Consider the following 15,245-nt stretch of genomic DNA (forward strand, 5'->3'; position numbering starts at 1 on the left):
CGAACATGGAACTAATGTAGAAATGCAAACAAAAATCAGATGAGGTTGTATTCCTGGAAACCTTGAGTTTTAAGATAAAGCAACAGGGCTCAGCTGCTAAAAAGAATGCAACACTTCCCCCTAGAGGTCAAGACGGAAACATGAAATTTTTCCTAAAAATAATACTTTCACAAATAAAAACGTGACTCCTAACATGTTGGATTTGACAGATATTAGACTCCGCTCAGGCAATAAATTGTAGCTAGTTCCCCACGTTTCATACACTACCTCCACAAACTAAAAGCAGCACTGATGCTCACTTAAATGAACAAAATAGGACAAATATTAATTTGATTTTGTTATAGATCGTTTTTCCATGGTTTCTAAGAAAATAGTTGTTTGTTTGTTTTTTATAATCGCGTTATAAAAAGCCTTACGTTACCACATGCCAGACGTCAGTGTGCATGTCCATGCGCATGCCTCGTGTTTAGTTCAGGGCCCATGCGAAGCCCTCGGAAAAAGTAGCGCTTCTTTGTTTTGAACATGTTTATTTCATTTTATTGAGCAACGCGAAATTGACGGGAGTCCCCAAGCTGCTGTCCTGTGGCAAGTGGAGAAGAGTCAATATGGCTGAAATGAAATGGAAAAATACTGTGTATGTGTAACTAAAATGTATGAAATAAAATAAAAAAAAACCATTCAGTAAAAAATTACACCCACATCTTCCAGAAGGTGTTATTTAATTAGATGGTTTGACCTACTGTTACTTAATACATTCATAACGTTTTTTGTCTTAAAATTAGTCCTGAACACAAGAAAATAATGCTGTTGTTATTATTGAGCCTTTTATTTTTGTTATTGGTTATTTCCGGATATCGTTTTTAGGATGGATTAAGTTATGAATGTACTAACAAGGTACCTGAGCTTACATAATTTCATAGATATAATTGTGTAGTATGACGCAGTAATCCTACCTTGCTAAGATACTGAAATTTGTTTGAAAGGTCCAGTAAAAGTAAAGGCTGAATAAAATTTAAAATGCATAAATTGTTCATATCAACTAATAGATTTATAATTTAAGATCCATTCAAAGTGAGCATTGTGGCAAGGATAAAGATAACTGCATAAAGACCGAAACAAAGTGGCCTCTTTCATAAGTAGTGTCTGCAAACCACAGCTGAGAGACTTGATATTTCGAGCTCTGTCCACTGGATGGAGACAATGAAACGCATAGACGTTTTTCTGTTGCGTACAGGTTTTCTCTTACTCTAGCGGTGCACATTAGGGGTATGGAAATGTACTTAAATATTTTGAGTGACATTGTTTATATGCATTGCAAAGGAACTAAAGATAACTGTATTTTGCTATTTTCGTCAGTTATTTGTTCTAACTAAAGTTGTCTTTTGAAACGGTAATTGGCCATTTTTCTAATTAGAGGTTTAGCACGGCCTGTTCAAAGAAAAAATATAAAGTGAGATTTGACTGCACTTCACCTCTGGTGTCTCTTGGCTCATAGGATGACTCATACTTGCACCGTATGGAGATCAGGTTACATTTTTGCACCTCATTTACATATCAAGAACAGTAGAAGAGGGTGAGGAGGTAAGGACAGTGTGTCGGTGGAGGGATAATGGGATTATGGCTCCATTATACCCTGAGGATATCGTTTCAGTTTGGATGCACTTCCGCAGTGATAATTACAGTCCTGAATTCATGACAGGATTGGGTAACCGAACTGATATCGGGTTAACACCCATCCAGTCCAATGATCTTATTCTGGGTCACATGGAAACTATTAATCATTTGTAATTCAAGTGTGTACAATGCCATCTGTTTATCTCTATAAAAAAAAGGAGAACTGCTGTCATTGTCATACTTTTTTCCTTGTGTTTGTTGAGTCCTGTTTGATTTCTTTTTTTTTTTTTTTTTGAGAGAGCGAGAAAGAAAATAGAGGTGGTAGGCAGTGATGTGATGTGTCTCATGATCCACCCATGCTGATTCTCACTGATACTCTGGCAGACATACAGGGAGGGTCGCTGTTTCCCTCCCACATCACTGCAGCAAACAAAGGCACTACAAACAAGAGAAGCTTGCATGTCACAAAGCGTGTGACCCCGAGATGACCTCCCTCCGTCCTGCAAAGAAGGCACAGAAGAGCACTGGCAAATCTCCATACATACTCTTCATTCACAGGAATCAGCTTGCATTATTATTAATATGATATATTATATTATATTAATAAAGTCTTCATGTTTTAAGCACTGACTTATGAAAGATGTTCACTCTAACTTTGTTTTTAGGCAATGTTCATTTAGACTCATTCTATTTAAGGGTGAATGAGACAGCATCAACTAAGGTGTCTTAGTATGTGTCATAAGAAGAGCTTCATTGTGCTTTGGTGTTGATTCTCTAAGCCCCACATCTGGCTGGATTATTCCAAATTATATTCCTTCATTTTAGGTGTGTTGAAGATGTTAGTGGAAAACTCTGTCCAGTGTGCTGCTACAAAATCTCTGCTTTTAACAACAACAACAACAACAACAACAACAACAACAACAACAACAACAACAACAACAACAACAACAACAACAACAACAACAATTCAACTTTTACTTATAGTAAATGTAACATAGCCTTTTAAATAAAGTTACAGCCTGTGGTTAAATTATAGGGGGACATGGGAGTAGATATTTGTATGTAGGATGTACATCCATATGCACCTTTACTAAGAATAAACAAAATTAAGAGTCTAAGATTGAAGACAGGGACTAAGATTTTACATTTTAGCTGATAAAATATTAAAACTATTTTCTTTCTTAAAATTCTGTCTATAATACACATATAACAATGATGCAGAACTAAAAAAAAAATGTTTAATTGTGTTTTTTTGTTGCTTTGTTTTGTCAAAGCCACAGGGAGCCACTGGAGATTAGTAAAAGATATGTATGTCACTTCGAAGCTGAAGGTTTTCAATCACTCGTCCAGGCCAAGAGAGCGGTCCTAAAGTCTCACATAATGATCCCGACAGCATAACTACATCCTCTGTAGGGGTCAAGCATTTAAACCCATCTGTATTTTAGTACATTAACTTTATCTCAGGCCAAAAGAAATTTGTCTTTTGTCACACTAATTCTGAGATCATGTACAGACTATATAACATATTTGATGTTTATTATGTTAGTTTAACATGAGGCTCAATGTCATTACTTTTGCATGTGTTTAGCCAAAGTACAATAAAAACATGTCAATGCTGCTGCTGCTGATCATTTTGGTTATTGGTATGTTGTTGTAAATTAACAAAAAAAACAACACTTAATACATTTTAAATCTTTGCTTATGTGTCTATTATTTAAAAGCACTGCAAAATTAAAAAGAATATATTCAAATATTTGAATTTAACAAAGAAAGTAAGTAAGAAAAGAAGAAAGCTTAAAAACATTGCATACAAAAATATTGGTTATTAAGAGAAAAGCAAATGAATGGTTGAATGTAGGACCGGGATAGGTCCTACATTCGCACAAAGTGAAAGCATTAGTAGGTTTACAGTAAATAAAGTCCAGACTTGCCTCATAGTTTGTGTTTTTTCTTGTCTTCCTCCATTCTCCATTTTCTCTCCTCTTTCTCCCCACTCACAACCAGTCACAGCAGATGACAGCGTCTGCCCGAGCCATCTGATAGAGGTTCCTTCCTGTGAAAATGGAGTTTCTCCTTCCCACCTTCACCTAATGGTTGTTCCATCTTATACTATAGGTTCTTTTTCAAACGTCAATATACTGAGATGCCTAATGATTATCTTCTTTTTAACATTATCAGTGGTAGTATTTGGGTATGCAAGTCTAAAGAGGAATCATGAATGGCACACTCAAAATTAAACGTGTTGTTAAGAGCGTTCCATATTTTCAAATGTATTCCTGAGAACTGTCTGCTACTTAGTCTTACACCTGACTAGTCATGTGGGGAAAGATTACATACTGGACATAGCTTTTAAAATTACAAAGCTTAATCTTTCTATTTATAGACTGTGTACCTGCTACATTTGTATCTAATTTAAAGTCGAAACTATTGCCCATTTTCAAACATGGCTTATTCTTTGTTTTACCGCCAAACTTTTTGTAATATGCCGTCCTAGCAAGAACAACAGGTCTACATAAGAGATCAGATAATAACATCTCCAAAATCCTGGCTATGTCTCTGCTGATCTTATTTTAACTATTAGGTCACTGTGTTGTAGGTGCACACAAGAAGCTATTTTCACACAAACAGGGATATCAGTGACTGGCAGAGGACAATGTTAAAAGTGTCTCCATGATAAATTCTTGCCCAACGTCTAATGTAAAGGTCACACACATAAGTAGTGGAATCCAAAGTGTCATACTGTCACACTGATATAATTTTCATGTAATGCAAGACTATGCCAAGATGTGCAGTAGCTCCTCAAGACTTTACTAACCTGAAGTTCAAATCTACCATATTCATTTCAAAGTAGAATTTAAAATAAATACTGCAAACAAATGTTTTTGTTTCACCAGTTGTACATGTTTTGTTGTGTAATTCGGTATTCAGTCACGATTACAAAATTCTTTTTACTTGCAAAACATATGATCAACCATGTTGTAAGAAATATTATCTTCGTAACAATGCTGGTTAACCCATACCACCGGCTTTTCCCTCATTTATTTATTTTTAAGCCCAAATCATTGGTGTCGAACACACAAATGAACCCCTCTCTGCTCTCGCTGGGAGACCTCTTGGTGTCTCTCTCAGGGATCCCAGATCGTCCCTGAACCCCACCTTGGGTACCTCAGCACTCGCGAACGCTTATGGGCGTGTGCAGATGGCGTGCAGCAGCACTTGTGCGCATGTTTCATGTCTGGATGGTGTAACGGCGCAGGTCTTCATTGCATGGGTTGATGTCCAGCTGAAAGACGCTGCAAAATAAGAAGGATTCGCGCAATAGATCGGAGACTCCGACAAATCAGGTGGCATCATGAGCAAAGTGCAGGGTGGGATGAAATGTGTGAAATATCTGCTTTTCGCTTTCAACATCATCTTCTGGGTAAGTCCGCTTCGGCAGCGGTTTGCCAAGAATTAACGTTGTTTCTCTCTGAAAAAGCCGGATCACCGTTTTTGTTGTTTTTTATGGTTATTTATTTGTTTTGTTGTTTTCTCTTTAGGAAGTGAAATTGATTCGGTTTATTTTTAAGCGACTGTGGAGTTTCGTTGCCTTGTGAAAAACCTGTTTGTTCCTAGCCTTGTTTACACGTTCAATGTACTGAAGGCTGAAAGTCCGTCTATTGATATTATTTGGTATGGCTTTTAAATACAGCAGCCTTTGTTATTCCGTACAGAGTTAGGAGTTAATGTTGTCTGGCAGACCGCCTCAATGCACCTGCTCTGTTCACACCGTCTCCCTCTGACTCCACACTGTTTCCCAAAATTCTCAAACCAAACCTCAGTTATATAACCCAGAGTCTTCTTTTCATCTGCGTTCATTAGTGGCTGCTGCTTTAGAGTTGGTCATGATTTATTGTTGCACCAAGTACATGCTGCAACAAATACACCAGAGCTACTTTTCCAACACAGATCCCAGTTCATGATTTGACGTTGAGGTGTGACTTTCCTGCTGCAGGCGTGTGAAGGGTGCTTTTTTTTTGTTTTTCTTTTACATGCGGGGTTAATCTATTTGGGGAACATCATGAAAGGTTTTTGTTTTGGTCTGCAGTGCTGCTCAGATAAGATTCCCCGTGACTCAGATTCACTTTCGATTATATGCCAGTGACTTCTCATATGACATAAGTTTCTTGGTGTTTAGAAGGCTAAATGTGTCAGAGAAGTACTTTTAAGCTTCTAATATTTTGTCAGTTTGCATGTAGACTGTAGTATGCAACCTTAAACATTGGATCAAGATTCATTCTTTTTGTATTCTTTTATATTCTGCGTGAATCAAAGAATATAAGTATTCCAATAAGGTTTTAGGTTTGCCTTTTTTGTTTTTTGTTCTGTTCACCCCACAAATGTATCTCATAAACTTATCAACCCTGAGTTTGGGAACATCAAGGAAAACTCTTGCCCCTACTTGAGGCTGCAAGAACCCCCCCCCCCCCCCCCCCTATTATCATTTTCAATCAGTGATGTGTTTAGATAAATAGATACATTTATTAGGTCATTAACAAAGAGCCTGTTTGGGTTTACTCTTGTTTGGTTTTCATTATTGTCTCAATATTTTACTGCTAAATGATACAGTGTGAGTTTAACTGGCTGCATTGACTCATTTGTGCTCTGTAAGACGATCACTTGTGTCATCCAAAGTGACAGCAGCCTCTTTGTTCGGCAGTTTTGGGACTGAAAGCATAGCTGTTGTGGTTGTAGCCAAAAGGGGCGTACAGTACGCTGTCATTTTGGGGTGCAGAGCCAACAAGCAGCCAATGCCAGTGTGAGTTACATCACCCAGGCACTGTGAGGCTGGCACAGCCTGTGGCTGAAATGCACCATGGGAGATGGACCGCTGATTCTGATGCTAATTCTTGTGTTCAAATGTGGTACTTTGATGGGCCATGAGGATGCATGGGCTGTTGTTGCAGCGTGGCCTTATTTTCAATCATTTTATTGTCAGAGTACCTCACTAAACCTTCCTAAAAAAAAAAAAAAAAAAAAAAAAAAAAGAGTGGCCCAGTCCGGACTGAGTTTCCTGCAGTGAGGGTTGGAGCTGCAGCTTGAGTTTTGTTCCTTCGCCTTGAGGCGACTTTTTGTTGTGATTTGGCGCTATATAAATAAAATTGAACTGAATTGAACTAACAGAAGACACTTCCACTCTTTAGTTTGGCTGAATCTGAAGAGCAAGTCAGGAAAAGGATCTGAGAGTGTTACTGAAGATGTGCTGCTTGGGATTCCATGCTTTTACAAAATTTTGAAGATGAATTTTTTTTCATCTGCATATAACATGTGACACTTGTCCTGAAAGAACATATAAGGAACATGGTTAGGATTAATATATAACTATGACACAGACAATATCTTTTACCCTTAATCCACATTTGTCCTTTTATTCGTTTTGGCTTTATTTTTGGATGTTTAAATTAAATAATGTTATGTAGGAGGTTAAAATGATTCATTTTCTCAGAGTAAAACCTGGTTTCAATCAAATGTGTTATGGTAAGCCAAGCTCTCCTGGAGAGGAAAGATGCTACTCAGCATAGACACTTTTTTGCCCCCCCCCCCCCCCCCCCCCCCCCTGTTAAATAGAAGGAGGGGGGGGGGAAGCCTATGAGTATTATTAGCCACTTTAGCATCACCTGCAGAATCGTAACTACCTCGTGATAAATAAAGACTAAAAGAAAACATGAAAGTGCTCACTGTTTAACTGTGAAATTATTTCTGCACAAACAGAAGAACTGCTACTTACCACTCATCAAATTCAACAGAACTATAAAGTCACAAATAATTTTGATTGTATAATTTATCAATCCCCAGGTGTCTGGATTGTTGGTGCTGGCGGTGGGACTGTGGCTTAGGTTTGACCCAAACACAGTGGACCTCCTGACAGGCGATGGCGCCCCCTACACCTTCTTCATAGGTATGTCAGAGATTCTATAGCCTCATACATATGCCTGTCTCATCTTCTGCAGAATAAAACATATATGTGGATGTGGATAAAAAAAAACTAAAATCCAAAATGGATCCAATTTCTTCTCAGCAGTTCACCATCTTGATGGATCTTGATTACACCATCTTGATTACATGGACCCCCTTGAAAATGAGATGAAACATCCCTACATGTTTATCTACATTAAATAAATGTTCAATGTGTAACATTTTAAAGGTGCCCTAAAAAATCCCACATACAGAGAAGTAAATACACGTGTACACATGCGGATGAGACCGAATGTCTGGTACTGTTATCCCTTACAAGTATGAAGAACCCTTCAAGTACTGCTTGACATTTAACAGCCACATTTTATCTTCAGCGCATCGAGATGTTTTACTTCTTTGCACAAACCACAAGGAAAGTTTGTTTAATAAAACATGTAAGTTAAAACATGTCCACAGTTACTAGGCCTGTTTAAAGGAATTTGTCATTCGAAGCCCTCAATTCTTCACTTTCACTTTGAAAGTGGCTAAAGTATGCGCACAGAGGAAGTGAAATGTGATAAACTGATTGAAACTTTCCATTAGTGGCAATTCTCCTGTTCGTGGGATACGAAGAAATTCAAATCTTGACATAAATGCTTATTTGGTTTTGATTCGACTGAAATAACATAAAAACGACCAGTCAGAAAAATGTACAAACGATGCACGAGAGCCTTTAACTGATTAATGAACAGCTCTGTCTGTTTGCTGAAATATCGTATAAGAGTGTCTTTGCAAAGCTCACACAGTAGATTATTAAAACATACAGTAGACAAGACAAACAGCTAGTGTTCAGCACTCCATACAATAGGCCTTCTCTCTGACAGTGTGTGGGAGCCGATGATTAGAATGAAGCCTATTCTTGTTACTCCCGTTTAAGCCATGACCTAAAATGGTGACTTCACTTCATCAGCTCTCTGTTCTGCCTTCGTGGAACTGGCTGCCTCTCTCAGGACATGAGTAGCAGGTTGGGTGGGGCCAGTGACAGAAGACTATATCCTGCTTGCAAACCTAGTAAAAAATGAAAATAGAGCAAAGAAGAGGGGAGGGGGAAGCAGCACAGGGCAACCAAAGGCAGTGTTTTCGATTATACTTACGATCATATTGCCAAGATTACAACCTAAAACGTTTCAAGATACAGTAGAAAATAAAAAGTACCATGTTACTTAAGTCATCTGTTGATGCAGTGTACTCCAGATGAGGTAACTTCTCTCCAGCTTGGTTTTATTTGATATGCAAATATCCTGGAATTTCTCTGTTACTGTGTTACATCTTTATGAGTCATTTTAATCAAATTCTCTGTCCCACTGTTCTTTACCGTCCCCTCCTCACTTTCCCATTTGCAGTGATTATATTTCTCACTTTAGGTTAAGCAAATCAAATGTAATGTGAATTACATTTTCTTGATTAAAGAACATTTGGAGTGCAGTTAAAACTGGAGCATATGTTGGTCTGATCAATATTTTGGAGGTAAAATAGCTGATTAAAAAACTGGCAGAAACCCTGGAAGGCTTCAGAAGGGAAGGAGAGAGCTAGACAGAGAGTTTGTTATTGCCACCTCTAAAACGAGATGCTGTGACTATGACTAATATGTAACTGTGTGGAAAAAAATCTCAGAGGGTGGGTGTGATCTGGAAATCTTGTTTTTCTGGCTACTGTACGAGACAAACATGCTTCACAAACTGGGTAGAGGAGTATGCTGATGGCAGGTCTAGTTGTCAGCCAGTTATGAGCCAATTGTATGCCTGATATCAGTTGTTACTGTATCATCAGTAGGGATCCTCTAATACTAGTGGGCTCACAAACCCAAAACTCATGTCTCCATCATATAAATCTTCTACTTCTCCTGCCTTCTAATGCAGATGTTTGTGGCTGTGTTAAGATGGCACCAAGATAGTTTGTTGGTAGTCCACATAAACCAGCAATGCGGGCTGCACTCTGTAGTGTTTTCCCTTAAACTTAGTCTCTGTTCTAGAAAAAACTGAGGTTATAGCATACAAGGAATTTCTTTGTAGTGAAGTCAAGCAGAAAGCTGACCAAGCCACTGTCTGAATTACTTGTGTGTGGGTTTTGGGGGTATTTTTTTTTTTTTTTTTTTTTTTTTGGTGTGTTTTCTTATTTGTGGTGAATTCCACAGTTTCCTTCAGTGTCATCAAACTAACTGTTGTCTTTCGGAGAAATACATGCAAGTGCACCTCCATAGCCTCTGCATGGGCTGAATTCCCACAATTGCTCTTTCTGCAAATGGACAACACAAGCCCATAAATCCGGCATTTAACTGGAAACACTTGGGTTCTGCAGAGGATAACTTTGTGCCTTTGCAGCCAAACGTTATAAGCTTCCTGGGCAAAACAACTGACTGTTGCTCCCACTTCTAGCAATGAGACTAAACAGAGTGATACCATAATAAGGCAAAGTGGCAGCATTCTCTCTGAGGGTTTCATTTTCCATTCTATCACCTTTGTTACTCTCTAGTGTGTAAACAGCCATTACATGTGTATATAAGATAGAGATGGAGCTAAACTGAGAGATGTTACAGATGTTTATACTCAATAATTTGTATTTCTAAAAGATACGTGAAGCAGGAAGTGCACTTGGCAGGTGTCTGGTAGATGGTAGATACCTCTGGATTTAATGAGTGAAGAGCAAAGAGCAGATATTAAAGTAAGTGTATAAGTGTTGGGGAAAAAATGAGCAGCTGAGATCACTTCTGTGTAGACAATTGTATATAAATTGAAAGCTTTCATGGTCCATTATATTTTCCATTGCTTACCCAGACAACTTTCTTTGAAGCTCTGTATCCCTATAGATCCCTTCAGCTCAGCAGTGTATTCGCCTCGTCTTTACCTTCCCTTTTGTCGCACAGCAAGAAAACAACAGCTTGCATTTGCCCCATGTGGATTAATTAAATTGCTGCAGTGGTTGCTGCCTGTGTCACCGATTAGGCCCTTAGCATGGACCTAAGGGACCTGCTTGGTGTATAGTTACAGTGCGAGGGGGCTCAGTTGCAAGGACTAGAAGCAGGGGAGTAGACCGAGAGGGTGACGTCACTCAGGCTTGAGGAGAGCATAGATGGTGGCAGACGCAGTTGAAATCTGCAGCAATCAAGCCCTCTGAAAATTAGATTTTGGAGGACAGATGGCATCTGTGTGCTTCTTCACCCTGCAGGAGCATGAATGGACAAAGTCTAAGTAACTGGAAACCCTACTAATGCATCAAAAGAGTCAATTAGAAGCATAATTTCTCAGTGGGCTCTCTAGGCCTATTAGTTTTCTTTCAAATTTGATTATGATTTTGAACAGACTCTGCCTATGCTTTAGACAGCTACTCTATATACGGACAGGACTTCAAGCTATTTCTGTAGCTGCCCAGAGCGGGAAAGAGTCCAGAACTGTGTTTTGTTCAACCCACCTTTTTTCAAGTGATCAGAGATGCTATAATGTAACGTTAAGAACATAATTCATTTGTGCCAGAGATTCTATGTTTCAGATCATGAAAAACTTCAAATTCATTGTTTAAAGTAGCCTAATAAATAGACTGAATTGTGTGAGTCTATTCAGAGATGTTCTGCTACCGAAGATACTTCCACCTACAAACACAACACAAACAATCCTTTTATAAATTCTGCTCCAGCAAAGGCAACCATTGCATCACGCTGACACCCTCAGTGGAAACTATAAACTGCAGCCATGTGATACTGAGAACACCACGATCAGATGCTTCTCATATGTCTTTCACAATCTTCTTGTTTATAAAACACAAAACATTAATTTTCCATTTTTTTCATTTTAAATGCACTGATCTATCGTCTGGTCTCTCTCCTCAGCCGTGTACATCCTTCTTGGTGCTGGTGCGTTGATGATGGTCGTGGGGTTCTTAGGTTGTTTTGGGGCCATTCGTGAGTCTCAGTGTCTTCTTGCATTGGTGGGTTCAAAGCGTCACCTCTCATTGCATTTGTATTATTTTTATATTTGTTTCCATGAGGCTTAAATTGATATTACCGTTAAATTGGTACTAACACTGAAATAACTTGATGTGTATGCTTCTGATGAGTGATCGCGAAGATGTATAGAATTAGGCTGTCTAATAACAAATGAATAATAGACAAATATTAACTTTAGTTTAGTGTAATCTTTTTTTTTTTAACAACAAGGCCCTTGTTTTCTCCATTTGTATAAAAGGGCAGAATTATACATTTCTTTCTAAGGGATTTCAGAAGAAATCACCAGGAACAGCCCACAAAATTGTATGGCCAACTGTTGTTCCCCAATAAATGAATCAATCACTGATTAGTTTTTGTGTTGCGTGTGTGGATGACTCCCACTAGAGGCAAGGCAAGGCAAGTTTATTTGTATAGCACAATTCAACAACAAGGTGATTCAAAGTGCTTTACAGAGACATTAGAAACAAAAACAAATAAAAAGCATGATTTAAAATTGATTAAAACAAGCAAACAAACTAACTAACTAATTAACAAACAAACAAACAAACAAACAAACAAAACAGTATATAAAATCAAAACAGATAAAATCAGAACAGTAGATAAAATCAGTAGTTAAATGTAAGTTTTGAAATTTAAGCTTAAAAGTGTGGATTTGGTGCTTTATTCAAATGCAGCTGAGAACAGGTGAGTCTTCAACCTGGATTTAAATAAACTGAGTGTTTCAGCTGATCTGAGGCTTTCTGGGAGTTTGTTCCAGATATAAGGAGCATAAAAGCTGAATGCAGCTTCTCCGTGTCTGGTTCTGACTCTGGGAACTGATAAAAGACCGGATCCAGATGACCTGAGGGATCTGGAAGGTTCATACTGGGTCAGGAGGGCGATAATAGTCCTTGTTTCTGTTCTGCAGTTCTTTGCTTGCCTTGTGATAATCTTTGGAGCAGAAGTCACTGCTGGTGTGTTTGGATTCCTAAACAAGGAACAGGTGGAGTTATTTGATGATTAAATACAAAATAACAAAAAATATTCTCCGTTTTTTTTAAATCCCATAACTAACCCTTTTTTTTTTCTTCTTTTAATAACAGATTTCTGAAGAAGTCCAAAAGTTTTACAGTAGCTCCACCCTCGACTCTAGTCCAAATGGAACTGCAATAGTAACGACTTATTATAAAGCTGTGAGTAAAACTTCGCCATCATGTTCAGGGTTGCAATCAATACCATTAAAATCATGTTGTGTTTTGTTTTGTTTTTACTTCTTTTTATATTTGCAGCTGAACTGTTGCGGAGTTTCCACATTGGAGCCAAACAGTGATGTGTGTGCAGACTTCCCAGAAGACGTCAAGGTAAACCCCTCTGCCTGCAGGGACACTTCATAGTCACATGAGGGCAGTAAAACACCATTTTAAAATGAAGCACTATTTGCTGTGATGAACCTACTTTGCTGTGTGCAGAATGATCGATATGAATGTTTCTTGCTATTTTTGCTTGATATTAGGACTGCCTGACTGCAATAACAGACTTCTTCGATGAAAAGCTGTATATCATTGGATACATAGGGATTGGTATTGCAGGAGTCATGGTGAGAAAAGTTTGAGTTTTTTAATTAATTGTGACCGATATTCCTCAGGTAACCACAATATGTGTCTGTGATTTCAGATTATAGGAATGATCTTCAGTATGGTCCTGTGTTGTGCCATCAGAAACAGCAGGGAGGTTATATAATTGGTGAGCTGACCCCCCCCCCCCCCCAACCGTCGCCTGATCATATGGTTACACAGCCCTTCATAATCAACTTGTCTGCATGAGAAGGGAAACACCAAAGTTACATTTCAGTCACTTCTCTTAGTCCAAACAAGTGCGGTGGGGGAGGGCCTCCGAGTATCACAAAGAGAGAACAACAAATCTCAATGCTCCCACTTATCCACGGACCACATGCAACACGATACGCTGGATCGTTAACATCACACCTTCTTCTTGAGTCCACCAGCACTGAAATTCACTTCCCTCTTCTTTTCCATAACACATGCTTTGCTTTTAGCTCGACTCTGTGACATTCCTCACTTTTAACATGTCTTTGTTAGACTGCCGGTGCTCCGCAAAGGCCAAAGTGCTGCCGTTGTAGATGCAACACAGCACACAAAGCCTTCTTTGACACAGGAATGTTGTGACTGGGGAGTATTGCTGTAAATATGGATCCTTATTTTCACTTTGTGTGCTTTAGCGTTTTGAGGACTAGCCTACCTTTGCAGAGTAAATTTGCAGAGTAAAATTCCGTCATGTGCCTATTTATTTAGTTACGATCAAGCCTCCTACTACTGGACTGTTTGCCTATATCTTTTGATTTGAATATGTACACTGCACCAGTGCTTGCTTCCTGTCACCACTTTCAAGTATTTCTACCGTAAAGCACAATAGCTGAAGTGTAGACATGATTTGAAGCCAAAGGGTTAGGATGGTCTCATGATAAACTGCGGCGTTGTAAATCTCCAAATTCATCTGACAGCTAAATAATGCTTTGTGCTGACCTCTTCTGGAGCATGTTTGGGATGTAACAGTGAGCTAGTTTGCATTTTGTGTGAATTATTGTGGATGTAAATTTTGTTGGTGTGCCAATAAGATGTGAATTATAGAATAATATAGTTTGTCATACTGTTAACCGTAATAAAAACATTGGGTGCTTTTATTTAGATGTTTTCAGCTTCTGTCCTCGGAGATGAATCACATGTGCACTTCTTGTAAAGTGGAACAAGCTGAGAAGAACTTCATTGTAATTTGTGGTTAGTGAAGTACCTGAACATGTGAGCAATGTTCTGTTTAGGTCCACGGATGACAAATTTCAGTCACATACAAGGCAAGAGTTAAAGGATATTGACTAATAATACTATTTACTGAAAATACTAGTGATGGTAGTATATTCTATAAATCAAGTTTATAGAAAATATCAAGCGTCATGGGATTTGGACAAAATGTCTCTACACAAGGCCTGCTTAGTACTTGCTCATACAGAGAAGTGGGGAATTCCACCACACCAAGGTATGTTTTACAATTTTCAAAGACAATAATGAACCGATAAAGTGAAATATTACACTGACTTCAATCTGCCGTTAGTTAGTGTGGACTAAATCATTCACCTCAGCATGTGAACTTGCTCAACCGTGATTTGATGCCCTCCTGGTAGTAAAGCTTCCTGAATGTGTGGATCAGATTCAGACAGCCTTTTTAACAGAAATAACTGCAGCTGCATTGCATGAATGTACAAATGTGCAGAGAAGAAAATAGCACTGTGTGCTGCAATATCTGGCTGTCATTTGACTAAAAACAAGGGACTAGTTCTTCTCATTTTCAGCATCTGGGATTCCAGATATTTGATTTGTATAATACGTTTATGGTGAGCCTTGGTACACCCCCTCAGTTCATTCACTCTGAAACAAGTCAACTTTCTTCCGATTGAGTGTGTGCATGAGATAGCCTTACTAAGGAAATCACTGATGTCAGCAGGAGGCCAGAGTCGAACAAACTCTTCGTAAAGGAACATTTAGAAAAATCGAATGTAGTATGTTTACATTAATGAATATGTCATAAAGCAATAGTTCTGAACTACAGCAGTTATTCAGAATACCTTCATAGCCCTCAGTACTTAGTCAAACAGTACAGACTGGGTACTTCAAGTTTTTTATTAATATACACAAGTACAAAAAGC

General features: G+C 38.5%; 2 protein-coding genes across 2 annotated transcripts in view; both read left to right on the forward strand.

Annotated features, from left to right (window-relative positions):
* Positions 1-15,245, forward strand: part of LOC146670440 (N-acetyltransferase 8-like) — an 850,360-nt gene that overhangs the window by 143,419 nt on the left and 691,696 nt on the right. The gene's annotated exons all lie outside the window — the stretch shown is intronic.
* Positions 4,855-14,217, forward strand: tspan2a (tetraspanin 2a). Its single transcript, XM_085407417.1, has 8 exons — positions 4,855-5,035; positions 7,450-7,552; positions 11,432-11,529; positions 12,456-12,530; positions 12,631-12,720; positions 12,817-12,888; positions 13,041-13,124; positions 13,202-14,217. Exons 1-8 carry the CDS (start codon positions 4,967-4,969, stop codon positions 13,265-13,267), a joined length of 657 nt encoding a protein of 218 aa, XP_085263543.1. The 5' UTR covers positions 4,855-4,966; the 3' UTR covers positions 13,268-14,217.

This window comes from Rhamphochromis longiceps, linkage group LG5 (genome assembly GCF_057381845.1).
Source record: "Rhamphochromis longiceps isolate RC_006_pf linkage group LG5, R_longiceps_female_GT1.1, whole genome shotgun sequence".
Lineage (NCBI taxonomy): Eukaryota > Metazoa > Chordata > Actinopteri > Cichliformes > Cichlidae > Rhamphochromis > Rhamphochromis longiceps.

Excerpts from the sequence above, each read along its gene's own strand:
- tspan2a (XM_085407417.1), top strand. The coding sequence starts at position 4,967 with ATGAGCAAAGTGCAGGGTGGGATGAAATGTGTGAAATATCTGCTTTTC. Across the intron at positions 12,889-13,040 it reads ACTTCCCAGAAGACGTCAAG|GACTGCCTGACTGCAATAAC; the intron begins GTAAACCCCTCT and ends GCTTGATATTAG. Across the intron at positions 13,125-13,201 it reads TTGGTATTGCAGGAGTCATG|ATTATAGGAATGATCTTCAG; the intron begins GTGAGAAAAGTT and ends CTGTGATTTCAG.